Here is a 24709-nt window from a genome sequence, read left to right as displayed (position 1 = left end):
TCTTTAAACCAGTGGGGTCTCCCTGGGGCCTTCCTAGCTGCCGTCTCCAGACACACACATACACAGACATCCCACAGCGCCGCCACCTGGGCAGATATGTTTAAATTGAAGAGAACCTGCAGCTGGTCCCTCACTGATGTCCTCTAACGCCCTGCCAATGCGGTCAGCACCTTGAGAGCTAAGGTGCATTAGGGCCAAGCCCAACGCACACGCGAGGCAAATGGCACATGCCTGCCCCTTCCTGGGAGGTGTGCTCTTTTGCCCATGGGGGTGCTGGGTGAGGTACCTCTTTACCTTGTATCTCTTCTTGCACCCTGGCACCGGGCAGGCGAAAGGCTTCTCTTCGCCCCCATTCATGCACATGGAGCTGAGGATGGCTTCCGAGCTGATGGCGCTCTCGGTGGTCCAGGACTCATCACTGTCTGACTCCTCATAGTCCACCTCCTCCTCGTCGTATTCACTGCCTGTGGGAACACAAGGACAGCGTCGAGGGGTCAGGCCGGCCAGGCTGTGCAGGGCAGGGGCGGGGCCACTCTGGCCTCCCTAGGAGGTGCCGTGGGACCCAAGGCACTGGGATTTGTAGGGACAGGCCTGAGGGAGACTAGCTGGCCAGCTTCCCACAGACGCACAGCTAGGACCTGGATGAGCAAGACCCAGAGCCGGGCTCTTGATGAACCTGGTCATCCGGCCGCACAAGCACCGGGAAGGCTCTGAGGTCAATCCTAAATACAAAAACAATGGCTGAGCCCCCTGTTACCCCCACACAAGCTGGCAATCCCAGTGGGTGGGATCCTGCCCCCTGCCCTGGTCCTGCTTCACGCAGCCAAGTGCGTGAGAGCCGAGTACTTTGTTCTTAGATTTCAGTGGGGCTTCACAGTTTTATAGGATTCCTCCAGGAAGGTTCTAGAGGAATTTGTAATTCAAAGGGAACAAGGTGGGGGGGACACAAGTGCCAGGTGTCACTAAGGAGGCGTAAGTGGTTGGCACATGCAGGTGCAGGTCTGTTTTCTGGGTGACAGAACAGCTGCTGCCCATCCAGCCCGCGTGGGGCCTGCACTGCCACGGTTCCTCCAGTCACACAGTGGGAAGGGTATGTATGTGTGGGGCAGGGGGGTACACTGTCATCCATTCTTGAGGACCAAGGGCTGTTCTGGGGACGGGCACCCGGTGGCCAGCAGCCCCCTCAGTCCTCCCTTAACGAGGCCCAAAGCCACTGATACGACATGGGCCTGAAGGACATAATTCCACAGATCATAAACGGTGTAAAATAATATGTTGACAAGTCCTAATGCATTTACAAGCCCCGTGGAATAAATACGAATTATGGCATGACATTAATAAGAATTATATGGTGGCAATTACAGTTGTGAAATTCATCCCCCAGGTGTGAGGCTGAAATGGCCCCAGGGGCCCGCCGGGGACCCTGCGGGCTCAGTCCGGCCACATCAATTATTTCAACACCAGATATTGACACTTTTATTGGGTTTCATTTTAATGGGCATTTATGAGATTGTTTGAAGAGCTAGCTGAGCCGGGGGACAGGGATGCTGGCATTGGAGGCTGGGAGTTGAAAGGATCCAGGGAGGAAGGACAGGTGCCAAGGGCCTCTTCTGCCGCCAGTGTGCTACCCGAATCAGCTAACCCTAGCGGGAGGATCACTGTTCCTTGCGTACACACAGGAGGGTGGGCCCTGGTAGGCAGGGGCTGGGGGTGCAAAACACGTTTACATCTTCAATGCCTAGGGGATGCCACTGGCTCCAAGCTGCCCCAGGGCTCTCCGGGAACCTCTGTGGGGTGCCCTATGCCCCATTTTCCGTTTCCCATGCTAGGGGAAGTCTGAGGCTGGCTGGGGGAAAAAAAGCAGTTTTGAATATGGCTTCTGGTAAACCCCATCATTCTCGGCTAAGGCTCCCCCAGAAGGTGCACACCAGGGGCCCTGGTGCGGGATGGTGCCCAGGCAGGACCCTGCCTGTGGGCAGACCTTGGGGTCTGTGTTTCAGCAGGGCATTGCCAGCGATGTCCACTCAGGGAAGGAAGCCGCACGCCACTCTAGCAGACTGCTGCTTAGAAAACGGTAACTACTACCACGCAAAGCCCGTCAGCAGGGCTCCAGAGCTGAGAATGACTCATTTACCCATCTAATTGGGCTAATTTGTTAACCTGGAGACCAGGAGCCAGGCAGCAGTTACAGCACGAGGGGTGGTGGGGGCAGCTGTGATCTTCCGGCTGGCTGAGAGTATAACAAAGCCCAGGAGAAGATAAAACTTCAAAACCCAGGATCAAAAGGAACAGCCCTGGGCTGCACGCTGCGTCGAGTAGCCTGGAAACCACATGGCGTCCAGCTCCAGGTGGGCAGCAGGGACCACAGAACGTTGCCCATGAGTGGCGGTGACAATGCTGGAACACAGGCATGAATCAACCCCACGCTAAGCCACAGGTTCACCCCCATTAACGCCTGTCCATCACAATGGTCCTGGGTGACTCAGCGTCTCCCATTGATGGGATTCAGGATGGCCTTCTTTACACTGCATGTAAGCCATGGGGAGGCTGTGCAACCCAGGATAGGGGACAGCACCTCGCTGAGCTCCAGCCTCATCAGCAGAAAGGGCTGCTAGCAGCGTTCAGCCCTCAAAGTCGCAGTGAAGAGGAACTGGGTTCCTACCTGCAGAACTAGGAAAGCATGCGCGTGGTAAGCACACAGGAGGTATGTGGCAGGGAAGCAGACAAAATGCCGCAAGAGGAGGGCAGCTTCCTCGTAGTGGTCGAGGCACTGTTGGGGACACCTGTACACCATAGGGAAGCTCCTGTTTCAAGTCCTGGCTACTCCACTTCCAGTCCCACTTCCTGCTAATGTGTACCCTGGGAGGCAGCAGAGGGTGGCTAGAGGACTTGGGTCCCTGCCATCCATGTGGGCGACCTAACTGAATTCCAGGCTCCTGACCACGGCCTGGCCCGGCCCGGCCCTGGCTGTTGTAGCCATTTTAGAGAGTGAGCCAGCGGATAGAAGACCTCTCTGTCCGTCCCTCTTTCTCTCCCTCTCTACCTTTCAAACACAGCAAAGAGCAAAAACAATGCCATGTGTGCTGCGTGGTTGTCTCACCCACTCCATCGCACCCCGCGAGGCACCTGGCTTTTACAGGCCAGAGGATGGAGCGGCCACATCCTCCAACCTGCCTCATGGTTGCCCCAGAGGTGGCCCTCTCATGAAACACACATGGCCAGGAGCCCCAGGGCTTCAGCAGCCAGAGGTGGAGAGGCCGCAGTGTCCCCCACTGCCTGCCTCACTCATTTCTTCCCACCTTCTAAAGGCAAAATGCAAACCCCAATAATGGCTTGTTCAGCTAAACGTCCACCCGGCGGTCTCCAGGCCTCTGCTGGAGAATCCTCACCACTTGGGGAAGGGAAGGCAAAGAAACAGAAGAGACAGGGACAGAGAGAGAGTGAGTGAGTGAGTGAGTGAGTGAGAGAGAGAGAAAGAGAGAGAGAGAGAGAGAGAAATACGCACACATTTTTTTTCCCCCGTCTACTGGTTCACTCTCCCAAATGCTCGCAGCAGCCAGGGCTGGGCCAGGCCACTGTCAGGAACCAGAAACCCCCACTGAGATCTCCCATGTGGGAGGCAGGGACCAAGGACTCAGACTCCACCTGCTGCCTCCCAGGCACTGTTACAAGGTGAAGGCATCCGAAGCAGCCACAAGCACCTGCCTGTTCTAACATTCCAACATGTGTGGGCATATTATACATGATGCATACATGACATGGAACAGCTTGCTTTATAAGACAAATGTGAGCAAGTGAAAAAGAGCGAGGCTGGAATACATGTGCACAATTCTCACTCATTCTGTGCGTAAGAGCAGGACTGCGCTCTCTCCTCCCTGTGTCTACCCGAAGTCCACTGTCCTCCAGACCTACTGGGGTAGCCAAGCGGGGTGCGACACAGGCTGCTGGATCTCCTCCCTGTACACCCCCCATCTGTGCAGTGGGGGGCTGGGCTCCAGGTCTGGAGATGGCCAGGCAAGGAGGGATGAGGTAGGATTCTTGTCCTACAACCCCTGCCCCAACATCCCCATTCATTCTTGCACAAATGCTGCAAAGTGTTTCCTCTGTTAAAGAGGAGACAAGGGGTGGGTGGGGGTGACTGGCACAGTGGTTAGGGTGCCAGCTGGGAAGCTGCAGCGCCCTCAGAGGGCCTGGGTGTGGCTGCCTGCTGTGGTGTACCCACAAGGCTTGGGTTCCTGCCATTACCGGGGACAGCCACATGGAGGCCTAGGGTCCTGGCTTGGGTCAGGTCTGGCCCTAGCATTTGGGGAGTGACCCAGCAGGTGGAAGAACTTGAAGTGTCTCTCACTAAATCCTTTTTAAAAAAGACCCTACCGGGCCCGGCGGCGTGGCCTAGCGGCTAAAGTCCTCACCTTGAAAGCCCCGGGATCCCATATGGACGCCGGTTCTAATCCCGGCAGCTCCACTTCCCATCCAGCTCCCTGCTTGTGGCCTGGGAAAGCAGGAGAGGACGGCCCAAGGCTTTGGGACCCTGCACCCGCGTGGGAGACCCGGAAGAGGTTCCTGGTTCCCGGCATCGGATTGGCGCGCACTGACCCGTTGCGGCTCACTTGGGGAGTGAAACACCGGATGGGAGATCTTCCTCTCTGTCTCTCCTCCTCTCTGTATATCCGGCTTTCCAACAACAATAAAATCTTTTTAAAAAAAAAGACCCTACCGCCCTATGGAGTAGTTGCAAGGAAGGCCTCTGGAGGGCGCGACTCACCAGGAGGCTCCATCTTTCTGGGGACCTGAGTGGCCTGTGGGGACAGGTGGCAGGTGGCCTCCAAGGCCACCCATTCTTCAAGCTCTGCTGGACACCACTGGGCTGCGGTGTCAGAACTTGGCAGGTGCATGGAACTCAGAGCCCAACTCGTGTCGGGGGTTGGCGAGGGCCTTGCCCTCACGTGGGGGCACAGCACATTTCTGGCGAGGAGGAGGGGCTTCCTCTCTCCAGGACCACCCAGCTCAGCAGGACAAGATGACATGGACCCACCCATCTCCATCTTCTCCCTGCCCCCACCCTCCTGTGTGTGAATCAGCCCAAGTCCTGGGGACCACCAACAGGCAGGAAGAAAAACCTGCCTCAGCCAACAGTCCTTCCAAACACCTGTTGGAGGAGGAAGAGGCAGTAGTTTTCAAACACAAAGCAGCCCTGGGAGCCAAGACTTGGTGGCTTTCAGATGCGCCACCCTGTGGTGAGTGTGGGTCATGCCACTGGGCAAGCTGACTGCAGAGCCTAGCCCACCCTGTTTTTCATTTACTGGATTACTGAACTTACTGATTTTACAGGTATATTTAGGATTCTCTTAGATATTAAAATGGTTGTTTTTGTAAAGCAAATTCACACACCTGTTCTCTCACAGTTAACGCTTATTTGGGAATATGGCAAGAACAAACATCTACCTATTCAACAGAAATCCCAAAACAGCCACAACAGCCAGAGTGGGGAGAAAGCCAGCAGCTTTTCCCATATCCCATGTGGGTAACCGGGGCCCAAGGACCTGGGGTCATTAACGGGGAGCTGGATTGGAAGTGGAGCATCTGGGATGCTGGTGCTGCAAGTGGTGGCTTTACCCGTCATGCCACAGTGCCAGTCCCTAAATTTCATTCTTTCCCAGGCAAAAATGCAGGTTTTCAGGCCTGGCGCGATAGCATAGTGGTTAAAGTCATCGCCTTGCACGAGCCAGGATCCCATATGGTCGTCTGTTCTAATCCCAGCGGCACTGCTTCCCATCCAGCTCCCTGCTTGTGGCCTGGCAAAGCAGTCGAGGACAGCCCAAAGCCTTGGGACCCTGCACCTGCGAGGGAGACCTGGAAGAGCTCCTGGTTCCTGGCTTTGGATTGGCTCAGCTCCAGCCACTGCGGTCACTTGGGGAGTGAATCAGTGGATGCAAGCTCTTCCTCTCTGTCTCTCCTCCTCTCTGTATATCTGCCTTTCCAATAAAAATAAATAAATCTTTTAAAAATGCAGGTTTTCAAGTACCATGTATTGTGGAAAGCATCCTTGCCCAGCGGTGTCCTCCTGGTGTGCTTGTAGAAAAATCAGTTCACTGTATGTTTGGATTATTCCTGGACTCTGTTCTGTCTCACTGGCCTAGGCAATACAGTTTTGATCATTATGGCTTTGTAATATACTTATTATTTTTTTTGTAAGGGGGGGGAGGCAGATGTACAGAGAGAAGGAGATACAGAAAAGATTTTCCATTTGTTGGCTCACTCCCCAGGTAGCCACAATGGCCGGAGCTGAGCCGATCCAAAGCCAGGATCCAAGAGTCTACTCCAGGTCTCCCAAGCGATAGCAGGGTCCCAAGGCCTTGAGCCATCCTTGATTGCCTTCCCAGGACATAGGCATGGAACTGGATGGGAAGTGGAGCAGCTAGGACTAGAACTGGCACCCATATGGGATCCTGGCACAAGCAAGGTGAGGCCTTAGGTGCTAGGCTACTGTGCCAGGCCCCCGTAATGTACTGCTAAGTCCAAACAGGTGACATTGCCGCCTCCGGATTTCTTTTAGAATGTTTTTCCCTTCCCTATTTCTGTGAAGAATGCCATTGGAATTTTGGCCAAATGGATCAGAACTTCAGAAGTTGATGAGATGAGCTCTTTTATCAGAGAATGCCCCCTAAGATCTACATTTCAATTAAAAAAAAGAGCTCCCACTCCCCCGGTTTGACACACCAAGGGTCTTCCATATGCAATGCTGGGTGAACAAGGTGGTAGAGATTTTATTCAGCAAAGGTTTGTGCAGAATGCTGCTTATTTTTGCTGATGCTTGGTTACAAAACTTCACAGTTTTGTGGGTCTCTTCCTAGTTCACCTACACACCCCGTTATTTTTCAGTGCACCAATGGGCAAGATGGCAAAGACATTAGGAAATGTGTCTGTCTCAGAGCCAACGTTCTCGCTTTCTGATTTGGTCCCTTTGTCTTAAGTCATCTGCTCCTTCAATCTCAGCACTGGTTTCTATCCTGAGCTTTGTCTGAGCCTCCTTGGGCTGTTCTGGTTTGTTTTCAGTAAACCTGACAGCCACCTTAGAATGAGCACGCTTGGTTTTGCAATGGACATCTGGAAGCAGAGGGGCTGAGAGATGCCATGGCCCTTAGTCTGGGGGGCCACCTGTGACCTTGACACTGGGAGAGATATATTCCCCACTATTTACCTCTGTTTTTCTAATGCAACAGAGGGGAGCTCTGGGGTACAGAAGAGGGAGGAACGTGCCAGAGTCACCTGGCCAGGAGAGGGAAGGGAGGGATGTGCCAGGGTCACCTGGGGTGCATGAGGGGGAGTGATGTGCCAGGGTTATCTGGGGTACTTGAGGGGGAGGGAAGTGCTGGGGTCACCTGGCCAGGAGGAGGTGACAGGGACCCCTTGGGTCCTTGGATTTACTCTCAGGCTGCACATCCTTGGTGCTGGGGGCTAGAAAACACATGACCGGCCCTGGAGACCCCAGGGAAAGTGGAAAATGACCAGGTGTGGACTTGTTCAAAACCACACATGGTACGGGTGTGCCCGTTCACCGGAGGCAGGGGACATGTGCCGGCCGTGGGCTGCAGCTCTGCTGACCTGGGCGAGGCGACAGGCTCGTCCTTCAAAGGACAATCACCCAGGTTTGTTGAATAGCTCTTTTGGGTCAGAGACAACTCCATCCGGGCTCCATGCAGGCGGCAGGGGCCCAAGCACCCAGCGCGTTAGCAAGGAGCTGGAGTGGAAGCACAGATTAGCTCACAGCACCAGGCACTGCCACGTGGGGCACAGATGTCCCAAGGCTGGCCTGAACGACCTCACCAATTCACTGATAGCAGAGTTTCTACCAGAAAATGTCATTTACCTTGGCGCGCTCTCTCTCTCTCTCTCTCACACACACACACACACACACACACACACACACAGAGCTGTCACTTGCGTTTCTTGATTTGAATTTTTTCCTTTTCCCCGCTCCACAGTGAGTGGTGCCGTCCCCTATGGGGAACCCGACAGAAGAGGTGCGAGAGGGGACGTGTGGGCTACCCAATCGCTCACGTCAGCAGAGCCTGTACCAACAGCCACAGTACAACTGTGCTAACATGGTTGCATCCATTTGCTGCTGGCAGAGAAGCCCTGTGAGTAAAGAGGTGTGCCCCCTGTGTACACAGCCACACTGACACACCATACCCACAGGCCCTGGTGCCCGCCTCTGCCAGGCTGGCGCTCACACCTGCCTACCACCCCTACCTCTGTCTCTGCCCTCCAGCCTGGCGTTTCCTCCACCCTCTGGGCTAGCCCCTTCCCTCTTGAATTGACTTATGGTCTGTGATCACAAGCATGGGGCAGGCACACAGGCATACAGAAACAGGTCACCCTGGCCAGAACGCCAACACGTCATACTACCTTGTACTCATAAAGCAGTCTATTTGATTTGTATAAACATACTTCCAGTGACAGCAAGTCCACCCTCTGCGTGCCAAGTCCTGGGGATACATTAGCAGAGAGCGGCCTTTCTGCCTTACATGTTCATCCTGATCAATTCCCACCAGCTGGCACAGGTCCACCTGCCTGGGGCCGAAGGACCGAGAAGCAGTGGACTGCAACTGAGAAAGAACTTAAGCAGCCTGAGGGTCACGTGCCATGTGTGCAAAGTTTTTAAAATGCTCGTGTATTTTTTAATGTATTTGAAAGAGAGGGAAGGAGAGGGAGAGGGGGAGGGATCTCCCACCAGCTGGTTCAAGCCCACACTCCCACGGCAGCAGAGGCCGGTCTTGCACTGTCCACCTAGTGCCCACGGTGTGTGACTAGGAGGCTGAGCAGTCTGGTAGGGGCTGCAGGTCTCCCAGGCAGCGGCCAAGTGCTGGACCAAGTGCCCACGTGGGAACTAACACTTTGTATCACATCTCCGGACCCCGCGGGGATTTCACCCAAGGTCCTGGCAAGCTCTCGGTCATCATTTTTGATGACCTCGTAAGTGCCTGCACACAGGAAGTCAGTGACATTGTGTTTGTCGAATGAGTAAGTTCATTTCATAGTTTTGACACGTGAGAGGGGATTTAAAATGATGCAATATCCACTCCCCTCTCTGTGATGTTAAAAAAAAATATCCATTTGTCTACTTCAAACCATCTAGCGATTTCCTAAGCCAAGGGCAACACCCGCGCTCCATGTTGTAGATGCTAGGATCTTTGACTAGCTGGAGATTGCAAATACTTTAGTTCTGTATGAGAGGTAGAGGAAGCTCAATTCCAAGCACTGGCTCACTCCCCAAATGCCTGCCATGGCCAGGCCTGGCTCCCGCAAGGAGTGGCAGGGAGTGGCAGGGAGCCAGGCACCTGGGCCATCAACCTCTGCCTCCCATGGTCTGCTGCTAACAGGAAGCTGCCGTCAGGGCTTGCACCCGGTCAGATAGACATTGGGGGCGGCTCAACTGGCGACTTACATGCTAAGCCAAATGCTTACCCTTGAAGGACTCGAAATCACTATTTGTTCTTGATCTAATGCGGGATTTTTAAGCCTATAAACTGATTTTAAAAATATTTAAAAATATTCAGTTACCATTAATTAATTAATCAAAATAAAATCTTAATAAAATATTTAGGTGCTGATTAAAAACCTAGCTCCTCTACTTTGTGAGGAACTTTACTATTCAAGTATTTAAGCTTTAAAACATTTTTTTAGGAAAATATTTTAATGACAGATCAGGGTCAGGCGTTTAGCCTAGCAGCGAGGAGTGCTGTATCTGAGTACCTGGCCTCAACACCCAGCTCCGTCTCGTATCTCCAGCTTCCTGCAAATGTGGATCCTGCCAGGCAACAGTGAAGATTCAAACACTTACTTAGCTCCCTGCCACCCAGGTGGGACAGACCTGGACCGACTTTCTGGTTCTGGGCTTTGGCCTCGCCTTGCTGAAGTGAAATACAGATGGCAGCTCTGTCCTTCTGTTACAACGTTAAAGACAAAACATCCAAGTCAGACGCAAGTGATCAGGACCACTGCAAAACCTCTATTCAGCACAGCAGGTGCACGTTGGCTCTAGGAAGTCCGATTAACTTCTGCACTGTCCCCAGCCCTGGCTTTGCCCTCCCTGGGATTCCAGAACCCTCGGGGACCTGCAGCGGGGAGCAGCTGGTCTCGGGCAGTGGGAGGCGGAGGTGTGAGTGTGACAGCATGGCTGTTTCCTGTTGGGGATCCGGGCAGGGTGCCTGCACCCGCTGGGCTGGACCCCATGTTGCCAGGGTCCACTGGCTCCACAAAGGGCACTTCTGAAGGCCAGGCCTTTTGTTCTCACTGCCTGATGTTTTCAGTGTGATTGCCAGCGCCATTCAAGATCTCATCTGCCCGGGGGTGGGGGGGTCTGCCCAGCACAGCTCTCTCTTGGACCTCTTCTCCACCTGTTGTGACCGACGGGGCTGGCTCTCTCTAGAGCTCTTGGCCCAGGGCCTCCTCTTCCTGGAACTCACTCATGGTTCCCTATCTGGCTAAAAGAGATGCAGAAATTAACACCTGCGTTTTACAGACCCAACTACTCCCCGCCTATGCCAAGAGCCCCATGCAGCCAAGTTTCCAGTGTCCTTACATCACAGCTGCTGCGGGACACACGGCACGTTAGCGTCCCCGTTTTGCACCCGCTGATTTTTAATGGAGCTGGTTGGTTAACCGATTGGTTACTGCTTCCTCTTGGACCCTCTGATGATCCCAGCTGGGCCTTCATGGGCGGCTTCCTTTGGTCTTTTTTGTTTGTTTTCACATTCATCTCTTTGATCCCAGTTCTAACTACACATGGTATAAAGTCAGCCAGCTCTGACATGTTCAGCTTTTGACATCTGCTGACGGCTCCCAGGGAAGGTGAGAAGGCCTCCCTTGGACTTCCCTCCTCCCAACACAACATCATCACTCTAGCCACAGCATGAAGAGGGCACCGGGTGGGGAGATCCATCCACCAAGGTCTTCCATCTGTTGGTTCACTCCCCAAATGACCTCAACAGCTGAGGCCAGGAGCCTAGAACTCCAATTTGTTCTCCCATGTAGGTGGCAGGGGAACAATCAGGGAGTTATAAACTGGAAGTGGAGCAGCTGAGACTTGAACTGGTGCTCATATAGGATGCTGGCATTGCAGCAGCTTAACTGGGCCACCACGCCAGCCCTACAGCTTACATTTCAGACACTGGGTTCCAGTTACTGAGCAAACAGGGACACCAATTCAGGATTACACCATGGAGATCAGTGTCACTCACTCCCAGTACTGGGGACCTGGGAGCAGAACAAGCGTTATCTCCAGCTCCTGAGTTCCAGGCATCCATTACCATGGAAGAGGAAGCCAGGGAGAGGAAGCCAGACGTGCCCTTGACCTTAGGACATGCTCTGCTTTTATAGTGATAAGATTTCTGGGATCGAGAAATGTGTCTCGGCCCGTGTTGGCTGGAGGATGGTGTGGTCTCTTGGCTTCGTCCAAATGCTTGTCAAGGCTCCAGACTGTCCTAAAGCAGCAGGTGCTGTATTGGCAGATGGGGGAGCAGGGTTTTTAAGCCCAGGTTATCTCAGGAGGAGGGTTGGGAAGGGAATCCCACTAGGGAAAATGTGGCAACTACCAGGATGAGATACAATTAGGGTCTGCAAGCAAACCCAGCTCCCTCCAAGTTCAGGGCTGAAGCCTCTGTCCAGCTCTGACATAGCAAGACAGCTGCCCCCCACACCCCCAGAGGGTTTGCCTTTGGTGCCCTGCTACAATCTACCCAAACGGGGCACATTTCTGTCAGAATGACTGGGAGACAGTGCCAGGGCGAGATTTTGCCACCCGAAGGAACCCATCAGACAGAGCGCCTTTTGGAAGCTCTGGGATCCGGGTCAGGATCCCAGGAGTCGTGGGGTTTCACACAGAAACAACAAACTCCTTCGTATAGCTGCAGGTTACTGATCCAGCAGCATGGAGGCTGAGCGCCCTGCTCCACAGATGGAGAGATTAGCACAGTGGATTTTCACGGAAGCCCTAGTGTTGCCGTAGCGTGGCCATGATGCTGGGCCTCAGCTGCAGGGAGGACAGGGGATTGCAAAGACTTCAGGCCAAGGGCTGAGCTTACTTTGCAAAGCCTGCACCCCTTGTTATCTTGGTAACCTTCTCCAAGCCTGCCATCTGTGACCTCCGGATGCTTGCTATAAAATGCCCCTGGTCCCTCAGTTCCTGGAATTGTGTGGGTTTTGCTGCCAACGCCCCTTCCCCTGGCCTAGATTTGCTCAGCTGCACTGCCCTAGGCACCATGTGGAGTTTAAGCTTGTGCCTCCCAAATTGCTCAAACTGAAAGACAGGACCTCTGTATGGCAGGGAGGAGGGGAGCTGAGTTTCTGGGGCAGCATCTGCTTCCGCTAGTCAGTGCCTCACTTCCTGCTTCCGGTATGCCAATGAGTCAGTACTTTGGTGGGTAGGGGAGGGTCTCCCTCCACTCCCCTGCCCTGGCCCATCTTGGGGTTTATCCTGTGACTTAGGTGTCATGCCATTTCCTTGAAGCTTGGGTTCTTCTTTAGGTTGTGGATGGCTGGTTCACAGGTGTAGCCAGAGCCCTCGGACCCCATGGCTTGGAAGCACCAGCTCTGGAGGCGTCTGGGAAACACACACCCTGACAACGGGGTGGGCATTTGGCACAGCGGCTAAGGGGCCTGGGACACAGGCAGCCCATATTGGAGTGCCCTGGGTTCTAGTCCCAGCTCAGGTCTCCTTTCCAGCTTCCTGCTAACGCACACTCTCCGTGGCAGCAGGTGCAGCTCAAGCAGATGGGGTCCTCACCACCCACGTGGGGGATCCAGACTGTGTTCCAGACTCCTCATGTATCCTGGCCTGGCCTCGGCTGGTGTGGGCATCTGGGGAATGGGCCCCACTGACGAAGGGACTTCTGTGTTTGCTTTTCAGGTAAAAATGAGAATAAATCGCTCAAAAGGGATAATAAAGAAATCCTAACACTGGCTAGCTGGGGCAAGGTTTCTGTGGGCCTGGTGCACAGCAGGGCCTCAGTCAGCCTGGGCCAGCAGTCCTACCCTCCTCCAGCGCACGTCTCTGTTCTGGGAGCAGGGTAGGTGGGCTTCCCTTCTTCCCTGTCCCCTCTGCATTCACCTTCGTCATCTGTGCATTGCTAGATGGGAATCCTGCCCTCACAGACTGCAAACCTGTCAGGGTTTCACTGCATACCCGACCAAACAGCAACAGTGCCAAGCAAAAGTGCTCCTGTGGTTGAGACAAGGGACGAGGTGGTCATGACCAGAAGCCTCTTGAATGCTGAGGATGGGAGCTGGCAGGGCGGATAAACCACTCCTGCAGGTGCCCAACAAATGGCACTAGATCACACTGCCCAAAGCTGCCATGTGTGAATACAGGGTCATGAGCTGGGAGGCTGGTGTTTGGCTTGGGGGTTTAAACCACATCCCACCCTGAAGTATCTAGTTCAAGGCCTGGTTACTCTATTTCCTCCCTGGCCGTGCTTGCTACTAACGTACTCGCTTGGAGACAACAGGTGGCTGAGTCCCTGATCCTCACGTGGGAGACCTGGATGGAGTGTTGGGACCCTGGCGTTGGCTTGACTCAGCTCTGGCCATTGCTGATATCCAAGGACATGGAAGATCTCTGTCTCTCTACCTTTCAAATAAAATTAAAATAAATCAAAAACCCCAAGTCCTTGAAAATCCAAATCCTGTTGTGCCTGAACCGCTGGGGACCAGGGTGCTGGGACATCAGTGCTGATGGAGGAGAGGAGTGGGCGTCTCCGAGCCTCAAGACCGAGGTTCCCATCTAGAGGTGCAGACAGCCACAGCCTCACCCTGCTCTCCCTTGCTTTCAGTTCAGACTAGGATAAGGATCCCTGCTTGTGCCACTTCCCTAAGAAGGGGGCCACCCAGAGCCTCCAGGGCTGCTTCCTGGCCTGCTTTCCAGAGCCACATGTAGGAGGGCACCCGGCCTGCCCCTTCCAAGGTGTAGCAGGAGGTGGGTTTTGATCGCAAAAACCCAGAGATGCCACCTCACTGTCCCTCTGCTGCATTTGTTCTAAGGTGGTTAGGGAGACGGCCTTTCCCAGAGATCTGCTTCTCCATGCACACCCAGGAAAGACCCTTCTGAAAGTCCCTGTCTCACTCCCCTGCAGCCCTCCCCCTCTCCGGAGGCCCATCCCCTCCAGCTGCATTCACCAACCGACAGTCCCTCCCTCCCCATGTCACACACGCTGGCCGTGCCCGACCTGCTGTTCCCGGGGTTGGCTCTTGGGGCACGTGAGCTGTTGCCTTCCACACAAGCCATCTCTTTCCTCTCCAGGTCAGGCTGGACCACACAGTCTTGTGGACACTACAGAGTCTTCCCCACAGCTTCCTAGAGAGCTGTAGCTATGCATGCCCATGGAAATTTGGCAGCCGGGACTTGAAGCTTAGAGCATACACAGGGAACAGGAGGCTTCAAGGCTTCTCTTACTGCTGGAACAAGACAGTGCCAAGCTGGGTCCCGGAGCCCACGCTGTGGCGCAGCAGGTAAAGCTGCTATCTATGGTGCTGGAATCCCATACAGGCAATAGTTCAAGTCCCAGTCACTCCATATCCTTCCGGTCCAGCTCCCTGCTAATGCTCCTGGGAAAGCAGCAGAGAAAGCCTAGTGTTTGGGCTGCTGTACCTACGCGTGAGACCCGGAAGAAGCTCCTGGCTTTCTTCTGGAAATTGCAGCCATTTGGAGAGTGAATCAGTGGATATAAGACCTCTCTTTTCTTTTTCTCTGTAAGCACACCTTTCAAATAAACACAAGTAAATCTTAAAAAAATATTAGCTTGGTCCTGGTATTGTAGACTGGTGGCCAAAGTCCTCACCTGGCACGTGCCAGGATCCCATATGGGCACCAGTTCCAATCCTGGTGGCTCCACTTCCTATCCAGCTTCCTGCTTGTGGCCTGGGAAAGCAGTGGAGCACAGCCCAAAGCCTTGGGACCCTGCAATCACGTGGGAGACCTGGAGGAGGCTCCAGGATCCTGGCTTCGGATCAGTTCAACTCTGGCTGTTGCAGCCACTTGCGGAGAGTGAATCATTGGACAGAAGATCTTTCTGTCTCTCTTCCTCTCTGTGTATCTGGCTTCCCAATAAAAATAAGTCTAAAAAAAAAAAAAAGGCTCCCCAGAGAAACAGGTGAACATGCTCACTGCTTTGCCCCAGGACTAAATGGCTTCACTGCCCCAACTTTCTCCTTCAATCATAGTTTTAAAGCTGATTTCCAACCAGCAGGAAATCTAAAGGACCCATTTTTCTCATCATTCCAGGCCCAGAGACCTAATGGGATCAACCTTGGGCCGGCAAGGTCAGCTTGCATGCCAGCGGGCAGTGAGAGCGACTTAACTGTCCATCCGTCTGGGGCTCTAACGACTTTGGCCTGCATTGTTTCCCATTGTAAGGAGAATGTTCCTTTTTTCATCTCAGGACAAACGAGTGCCTGTCAGTCGAATGTCACCCACGGATTTCCGGGTGGCACGCTCCTTGCGTCACAGGCTACTGGCAAGGTACTTCCAGGCACCCACGTGAGGACCCCTGAATGAGGGCATTTTTACAAGGGCACAGGCAGTGCCAGCAGGAAGCTGCCATCTAAACGTAGACAGCTTGCACAGCTGGCACCCGCAGTGGCCATACAAGGGCTACAGTGGGGCCTCAGCAGCCAAGTTCTAGCATCTAAGAGAAGTATCCTGCCTGACAGTGTTTTTCTACGAAGAGAAGGCTGAGTGAGCCAAACCCGACTTCTGGTGGGAGTGTGAAGTTGTAGAGTGTGAAATGGACCGTGTGGTTCTAGTGTACGGGGCTTCCAGAGTCACGTGCAGGAGGAAGTGCCAGCCTGTGCCGCCTCCTGCATGTGCATGGTCGGGCAGGACTCTTCAGCAAATACAGCTGAAATGCCTCTGAGGCGCAAATATTACATCTTCCTTGTCCCCAGGGCTGGGGGACTATAGCCACAGCATGCTAGAGTCCCTGGAAGTTGTTCTGTGTTCTTCAATAGCAGTCCCACCTTACCCTGCCAAAAAAAAAAAAAAAAACACCCAAAAAAACCACCTTGTTCTTTGCAGAAAAAGCCTTCCAATAATGAACAACCGTCTGTCACACACAGCACAGGAAAAACATGATAAACCAAGTCACACTGCCTAGGCTGTAAGCGTATTCCAACACAAGATTTCTACGACTTGGCAAAAGCCAAAACAAAAACAGCAACAAAGAAAACAAGCTATTAACCATGAGCAGAACAACACCCCCTCTCCCCTGCCCCGCCCCAAACGCACTGGGTTTCCTGCAATTAAGCTGCAATGTTTTATAGTGCAATTTTATTTATAACTGGAAAAGAAAATAAATATATAAAAGGTCCCACAGACCCACCCGCCAAAAGCCTTTGCTGCAAATTAACTTTGCAGTCATAAAACCCATGCCAGCTGGAATCGGTCCCCCCTGCTCCGTGGCATGGGCGGCCAAGGCAGGTATACGGCGGGGAGAAAACAAAGTAGGGTATTTTCCACCTTCAGCCGGGGCATGTTAATTGAACTTTGGCAAATGTTGAAAGATTTTTTTTCCTCTCTCCACGTTCGAGAGAGAGAATTAAAAACAGTTGAGTTAGTGGGCATAAAAAAAAAAACTTGTTCCTGACTTACACTCACGACCACAATGAAAATCATTCATGATCAGAGTGATTCTGCTTTCCTGCTAGCTGGATCTGTAATCTTGGGTTTAAAAATACAACCTGCAGAGGTTCCCAATTGTCTTTGGGGCTTTCTTCTCCTGCCTGCTTGTACCAAAAAAAAAAAAAAAAAAATGTAATCTCTTCTGGGTTGGGCACCCCTGCCCTGCTCCCACTACTGGAGTAACAATATCAGGAAACAGATTTGTGTAAACAGATAGGAGATGACAGCAGAAAGCAGCTCTCCACTGTGTCTCGTTTATGAAGCCATGAAACGGTAGTCGAGAAGTGTTTTCTATTTCAGAGTTAAATACACTTTACAGCTGTGTGATAAAAGAAATACCAGAGCCATTCTGGGCTGAACATAAACATTCCAACGTCTGCAAGGTCGACTTCTATGAACAACTGGGAGGGGGGCTGTGGGTGAAGCCCACACAACGCGGATGCGCGTGATACCTAAGGTTACTTCCCACGCACAGGGGACCAAATCTGTCCCCTCCAGGCTCTTCATCCTTTGCCTGCTGGCGACTGATGCCAGCCCCCAGTGGACATGCTAGGTCCTCTAATGTCTTCCGCTAGTCGAAGCCTCAGTGTCCCGCCTGAATAGCTGTGAGACACACACTTGCTCTTCCCGGCTCCCTGTGGCCAGCTCAGCTAAACACCCATCCCACGGCCTGGCATCTGGGTTCTCGGGGCTACCTTATGTTTTGTGGCTCGAACGCACACAAGTGTGTGGGTATGTCTACTGCCACTGGTTGCTGCATCTTTGTGCTGCTCCGGGGCTGGGGCTGGTAGCTTGCCCACCTGCCCCCATCTGGCCTTGTACTTATCCTGGGGGGAAAAAATATCTTTGCAATGTTTCCCTCCCAGGGGACCACTAACTGCTTTCACATTTGCAAAAAACCAGACCACTTCCTGTCACCTGGCTGGGGACCCCTCCTTTCAGGGTTTCAGGTTGGGGCCTCACTCTGCAGCCACACCCCTACCTGCCTCAATTGCCTGCGCACCCCTGCAGCACTTTGAGCGACAGTCGGAGGATTGGTCAGCTTGCCTGTGCCTCTGATTTGATCAGTGTCTGCTGCTAAGGAAACGGTTGATGCCTTGACACATGTCAACACAGGCAACCGTGTTCACGCCCCCTGAGATCCTATCAGCCGGGCACAGACATGCCAGGTGGGCTTCTACCCGGCGGGACCATCCTTCATTTGTCCTTTTGTTCTCTCTCTCTTACGCCAAGAGGGAATTGATTTGCTGCTCACTAGTTATTTGGGAGAAATCTTACAACACAGCGTACAGGAGTGTGGGACAGGGCTGCACTGCTGATGGTCCAAGGTCACTGGCCAGGAGGTTGGGTACACCCCACCCTACGGGCATCCCTGGGCTCCAGCCAGCTCTGTGGTCCCCTTAAATCCACACCCTTAAATCCACTAGCGCGAAGGAGCTGGACCAAGCAGTGGGGGAGAGGACCCCCTTAACGGAACACGGGGTTTTGTCTGAGGTTTCAGGAAATGAGTCGACGGGGTTGTCCTTCACGGTGGTACTGCCTCCTCCCTTGCCATCTGTCACAAGCCTTTGGAGCGCCAGGGTGCTGGGACATTCCAGCTTTAACACCAGCAGGAAGTTCCGAGACTCCCCCGGGACCTCCAGGATGAGCCCTCCTGTCAGGAGGTGGGGTGGGATGGGGAGTCCTTCAACAGCCCAGTGCCACACAGGAGCGGGTGTGCCTGCCCCTCAGGAGGACACTAGACCACCCAGGCAGCCCCTTCTCAGGACCTGCTTGGGCAAGCAAGACGGCAACAGGTAGAAAGTGGATCTTTCTCAGAAAACCTCAGGTTAAAATTAAAATCCCAGAGAGGGAACCGAGGCTGAGAATGCAAGAGATGACCAGGCTGTTTGAGATTTAGAAAAAGCAGAAACCAGAGCCGATGCTGCCCCCTTTCCCGGGGCTGGGGGTCTGTGTCTCTGCCAGCCTGAGCTGTACCCGGGGCGGGCCAGGCTGGGCTCCACAACGGCACTCTGTGACCTGTGTGGCCTTAGTGATGAGATGCTGTTTCTATGGCTGCTTTGCAGCTTGGAAACACCAGCCAGCAAGAGCTTTACGGGCTCACGCGGTCTAGACAAGAGGGGCAGTCTTTGGTAAAATAATTCCTCAGGGAGGTGACTGGGAAAATCCCCCAGCCCACTAATTACCAGCCAGAAGGGCAAGTCCCCGAGGGGAGAGGGTGCCAGGCCTCAGCTGTGGATACAGAGCCAGCACTGTGGGCTCCGTTCACCAGCACTGGGTGCGTCCTTCCTTCCCAGCCTGGCACCAACGCCCTCCACCCCTACTCCCCAGGGACACTCGGGAGGGTGAGGCTGCCAGGGGCCCAGCCTCGTGTACGCCGTGTGCTTCCTAAGGTCAGCTCCTTGGCCCTCCCAGCAGCTTGTGGGCTGTTAGATGCAGTGGAGGGAACTGGGTATGGGTGATGGGGAGTTTGACCCACAAGTGGCAACCAGCAGCAGCCCTGCCCTCTCTGCGGGTCAGCTTTCTGGAGAGCGCAAGTTCCTTTGGGCCCAGTTGGAACTAGATGACCATGGCTCCAAGGGGTCTCGGGCTAAGGACCAGGGGGATACCAGCCCTGCTGGGGCTGTCGCAGCTATGGGAGGCAGTGGGCCTAGCCATGGCTGCTGTGTTTCCAGAATTGAGGCTTGTGCTCCAGGGTGTGGGGGCTAGGGAAGAGACGCTGTTCTGTAAGAGGGGGCAAGACATGACCACTTCTGGCTGTCGGTGTGTTGGACCATGCTCCAGTGAAAAATATTCCTCCTACTGCAATCTGGAAAACCACAAAAACAATGCCCACATACATGTATGTGTGTCTGGTACCCAGAAAGGAGTGTGTGAGGCACTTTAGTTTCTTTGTTTTTCTTTCTGAAATGTGGCGTATCACATACGAGCCAGCGGCATGACCCACCGAGGAGGGGCGCTGTCAGTCTGAAGACTGGCCAGGATGACCTCCTCGGGGGTTCCTGTTTCTCAGTTCAAATGCTCGCGGTGGGCATTTTAAGCCTGGCGGCCAAGATGAACCACAACCCACGAGCACCTGCGTTAGATTCCTGCTTCCCACTCTTAAATCCAGCATTGGTGACAGCCCAAGGAGCTAGGCTCTTCCTGCCACACGCGAGGGAGACCTGGAGCGATTCTTGCCTCCCTGGCCTCATCCCTGGCCAGCCCAAGTCGCTGCAGGCACCTGGGGAGCAAACGAGTGCTTAAGGAAGTAAAATAAAACAACCTCCAACTATGTGTAGAACGGATGCTGTTGGTGCCATCCTGTTTTTCCTTTTTTTCACTTTAGCTGGGAAGAGTCTGGGGCAGTGGCAACCTTGCTAGTTCAGCAATGGCAGGGCACACTGCGTCACCAGCCTGTGCCCAGCGGCTCTCAGCAGTGCTTTGCCTGGGCTCTTTGGAGGGAACGGGACTGGAATCGGCGCAGCCAGGACTCAAACTGGTGCCTATATAGGATGATGGCATCGCAGAATGACGCCACAGTGCCGGCCCCAATCTTTGTCATCTTTGTTCTTTCTAGAAATATTTTATGGAGAACACATATATTCAGAAAACACAATACAGTCATATTCCTTGTCACAGATTAAATTCAGGCTATTCAAAGTTCTTAACAGATAAGGACCCAAGTGTGCCAGAGGCCTGTGGCTTTTAGCTGTTTCCAAAGCACATATGAGAGCTCTTCCTGGTTTTCTTCAAAACCATGATATTTTTCACCCCGACCGTGATTCTCTTAAGCCAAGTCCAAGACCAGACAAGCACCGGGCAGCCACAACTGCCCTGAGTATAATCAACTCAGATGCCATCTCTCTATGGTGACATTTCCAGGGGCCATACCACCTGTCACTGGATGGTTTGCCAGCACTAGGGTATGGTTCACCACCCCAAGATGGAGCTGTGTCAGCTGGCCCATGTGAAATTTAAAACTGTGACTTCAGACTTATTAACACGATGCTGACGGGTGCTGATATCAAATTGGGCTCAGCAAGAGAACATAAGGGCTGGGGAGGGGTGAATGTTCCAGAGCTGCCCAGAACCTGTATGTACAACTGGTTCTGTTTAGCATCCGTCTCTGTAAATGAGAAGAATGGCTGACAAGTATTAATTGGGCACCTAAGTAACACTATGGTTTATGAGATTCATAAATTCAGGCCACTCACAACACTTCCCAGAAAAGAACCTGCTCTATACACTGCACTGGGACCGTCTACCATCACCTTTTGGAGGAGGACGAGAGAGAGGGCAACAGTGCAGAAGAACCCTCCACCCACTTCCCAGTCCAGCCAGCTGGTCTCCCACAATCTAACCACAATGGAGAAGGCACAACGTAAACAGAGCTGCCAAGAGGCTGCCAGGCACAGTTTTGGGGATACCTGGCTACCGTGATGGACCTTCTCAAGTTCACACTTGCAGTGGCAGGGTAACTCATTTTCCCACTGACCTCTCTTGTTTGACAAGATTTCAACGACAGCGTTCATCAGCATGCCACGTTTACAGCTTTAGCGAAAGGTCTCCCGCATGGCCAGCGACTGGCTTGGTCTATGCTTGGCAGGCAAACCTTCCTCTTGGCTGACCATGCCAGGAGATGGAGCTTTGCTGAGATCAATGTAAAACACCCTCCTTGGACTGTTAGTTCTACAGGTCATGGCCACCATGCCTGGCTATCTGCAAGGAACCTGTCCCAGGACTCGCTGTGGGCAACACACTCCCCAGCTGTTCAGGTCCCAGACAGGAAGCGATGTTTCTGCACAGACGGAAGCTATGCACACTTTGCTGCATCTTTCGTGCCATCTCTGGATGTAAAAACAGTGCCATGGTTACGCTGCACTGTGAAGGGGATAATGAAAAAGATGGACGTCTGCACGTGCCCAGAGCTAAGGTCACTATTTTTCCCTGAATATTTTTGATCGCAGTTGGTTGACTCATAGGAGCGGGATTCACAAAGGGCCAGCTGTATTTACAAACGTTAAATGGGATGCGTCTGGGCTTTTCATTTGCCATTTATTTGGCAAATATCTTCTGTCAGTTGCTGGTGGGTATGTTTATGCCTCTGTAATGCCTACTTAATGTAGTTATTCCAGAAATACATTTTTCACTGATGAAAAGAGCCTGAGTTTCTATATTTGCAGTTACTTCATCATCTGAATTTTATGGTTTCCATTTGCAAAGGGAGCTTACTCATGTCCCAGGGAAGATGCCTCGTGGCTGAGGGACCATGTGTCGTTGGTGCTGGCAAGCCACCTGGTGCTTCGCAAGGCCCTGTAGGTAAGGTCCCGGGGCTGGCCACTCTCACGGCCAGGCTGTGACTTCGTCATTTGAGGCTCTTCCATGGTAACCATTCGTCAGGTGCTATTAGTCTTAAGAGAATGTTTCTTTCATGCACAGTGTAGCATGTCCTAAGTTACCCACACTGAACTTGCAAAACCAAGTGGCTTTAATTAAACATTTTTTTTTCTCCAAAGACTGTTTCCTTTTCACAGCAGTGAAATGCTGCTTGTAGCATCCAAGTGCTCTGCCAAAACCAACTTCATCAGGTGAATTTAAGAGGACTTTCCATAGTTACAGTCTCGAACCTTATACAACATTGGGGAGGAACCATTTACAGTGATGGGGATGGAAGCCAGTTCAAGATATAAGGTCATGACCATGTCGTTAAGACCACATCCTGGCAGCATGGAGTCAGTGTCTACAGGTGACTGGGTACTCAATAGTACCCAGGCAGTGCTGCCTGGAGGAGGGAACCCCTCAGGGACAGAGCCCCTGTAGGGCAAGGGAGACACAGGGGCCCCCCAAATGAGCTTAAGATCCTCTGCACCTAGCTTCAAGTCCAACACTTTAGTAAGAATCCTTTAAAAGATTTATTTATTTGAAAGGCACAAGTACACAGACAGAGAGAGAGAGAGGGAGGGAGAGAGAGGGAGAGAAAACTCCCATCCACTAACTTCCCCAACGGTTCCAACAGCCGGGGCACAGGCAGTCAAAGCCGGAAGCCAGGAGCTTCATCCAGATCTCCCATGTGGGTTTTGGGGCCTAGGCACGTACTCAGTGCACCCCCTGCTGCTTTCCCAAGCACTCTGGTGGGAAGGTGGATCAGTAGCAGGTGGGACTTAGCACTGGCATCTATCCAGGACGCCGGTGTTACAGACAACAGCTTAAGCCACTACACAGCTCTGGCCCCCAGGAGCCTTAATCCATGGCCTAGGCTGCTCCATTTCACATGGACAATTTTCATCAGTTTTCAGAAGAGCAATCTGCATTGCTTTCATTTTTCTCTTGCTTTTTTGGAATTTCAAAAACCCACCTATTCGAAATCTAAAATTTCACCCAGCCTCAGGCTGTAGGTGAACATCCGAGTTTGATGAAGATGTCTGGGTCTGACCAGCTAGCTATTTTATTCAAAATGACTCCTGTTCTCTCACATGACTTGTCCTTATAACCTCATGGAATACTGCATCATTTTTAAAAAAAAACACTACTTAGAGTTACTGAAGTATCAAAGTAGCTGATGCTATGATGCAAACAGTAAACGCCACATTCATAAGCCTGAACTGGCTCTGCTTTGAAAACATCAGCTGGGCAGACATGCCTCTCTGATGAGATCTAGCCAGCTTGCTGCTGACGGATATGCACGAACACCAGCACTTGGTTTTCCAAGGAATTGGAGTTGGAGGAGTTTGCTAGCACTGTGCTAACTGTGTACAACCAGCAGGCTTCTCGCTCCTGGCCGCAGCGACCCCAGCTTCCTCCTCATGCCAGATACCATGCTGTTCTCAACGCCTTCCCAAGAGTGCCAAACAAAGGCCTGAGAGAGCAGCAGTGAGAATCTGGACTGTGATCCTCAAGACGACATGAACTTGGCTGAAGCTTTGTCTTTTTCCTCCTCCTGATTCTTTCTTTACTGCCGTGTGCCTGGGTGTGCCGCAAAGAGGTTATTTCATTGCTTAAACTCTAGCCACATGGAAAAGACATTAAAATCGGCATGCTACCCTGATATCCACAGAGATCAAAGGGCTCTGAGGGAAGGGGAAGAAAGGAGTGCTTCAGACGTATGCATGTGTACACACACACACACACACATACACACCCCTTCGGTGGGTTGACTTCTGCAGGGCAGGAATGTGCATTACTGTCACCCTAGAGTGGGCATGGGTGTGCTGAATGCTGGCTTACTTATCTGTGTCTTTGGCAAAAGTCCATACCATCTTCAGGGCTTCCAGTTCATCACTCTCCTTTGCAGTCACATTTCAGTCTAGAAAACTCCTGGGAAGTGTGTGCTGATGGATGCTGGTGTGACTGGGCTCAGGACCTCAACTTCAAAAGATGGTGTTCTTTTGGGGGGGAGATTAGGGGTGCAAGCAGCAATCATAGCATGTGCCTTTGAGAACACCTGCATCTGGTGATGTACCCTGGTCATTTTTCTGGCTTGCACAGTCATCCTCCCAACCTCCTCTGGCTGCGATAAAGGAAAAGTAACCAGGATCAGGGGGCCAGAGGCTCCCCCACCACCGGCGGCGGTGTTTGCAGCACCAGGTGGAACCCGCTTCCAGGGTTTTTCAAAGTTTTTGGTAGGAAGTCTCAACAGGAGACCTGTTCCTTCTACCTAATCCAATTCAACATGGGTACGGTAACTAGTGGAGAAGTGAAGGCTTAGGTAACCTGAAAGCAGTCTTGTTCTGCACCACCGTGAACACAAACAACACAGAAAAGCCTCAGACACCTGCCTGTTATGCCTTGGATGGCTGCTGCTTCTCTGTTTGCATGGATGTGGGCCTGAGGCTAAGCTACCACTGGGGCGGTGGGGGGGTTGCGCCCACCTCGTGGCGTCAGAGGATGTGCCTGCTCGGGCTGGAAACAGGTGGCCTTGGCTTTCCTGCTTGTAAAATTCTCAACACAATAGAGGGCTCTTCTGGCCACAGGCAGGCCTGGGTACTCGAATGTTCTACCAGGAACTCGCTCAGCCACTGTCAGTTCTCAGCTGCATGGCCAAATCCAGGGTGT

At 52.8% G+C, this 24709-nt stretch overlaps 1 protein-coding gene across 2 annotated transcripts in view; it reads right to left on the bottom strand.

Moving 5' to 3' along the window:
- JAZF1 (JAZF zinc finger 1) overlaps positions 1-24709 on the bottom strand; it is a 272664-nt gene that overhangs the window by 5888 nt on the left and 242067 nt on the right. For both annotated transcript variants that reach the window (XM_058677982.1, XM_004582412.4), the window contains exon 5: positions 295-464. In XM_058677982.1, the coding sequence (XP_058533965.1) occupies positions 295-464 (170 nt within the window). The remainder of the gene's footprint in view (positions 1-294; positions 465-24709) is intronic.

Source organism: Ochotona princeps, chromosome 20, assembly GCF_030435755.1.
Source record: "Ochotona princeps isolate mOchPri1 chromosome 20, mOchPri1.hap1, whole genome shotgun sequence".
Lineage (NCBI taxonomy): Eukaryota > Metazoa > Chordata > Mammalia > Lagomorpha > Ochotonidae > Ochotona > Ochotona princeps.
This window is presented reverse-complemented; position numbering and strand designations above follow the sequence as displayed.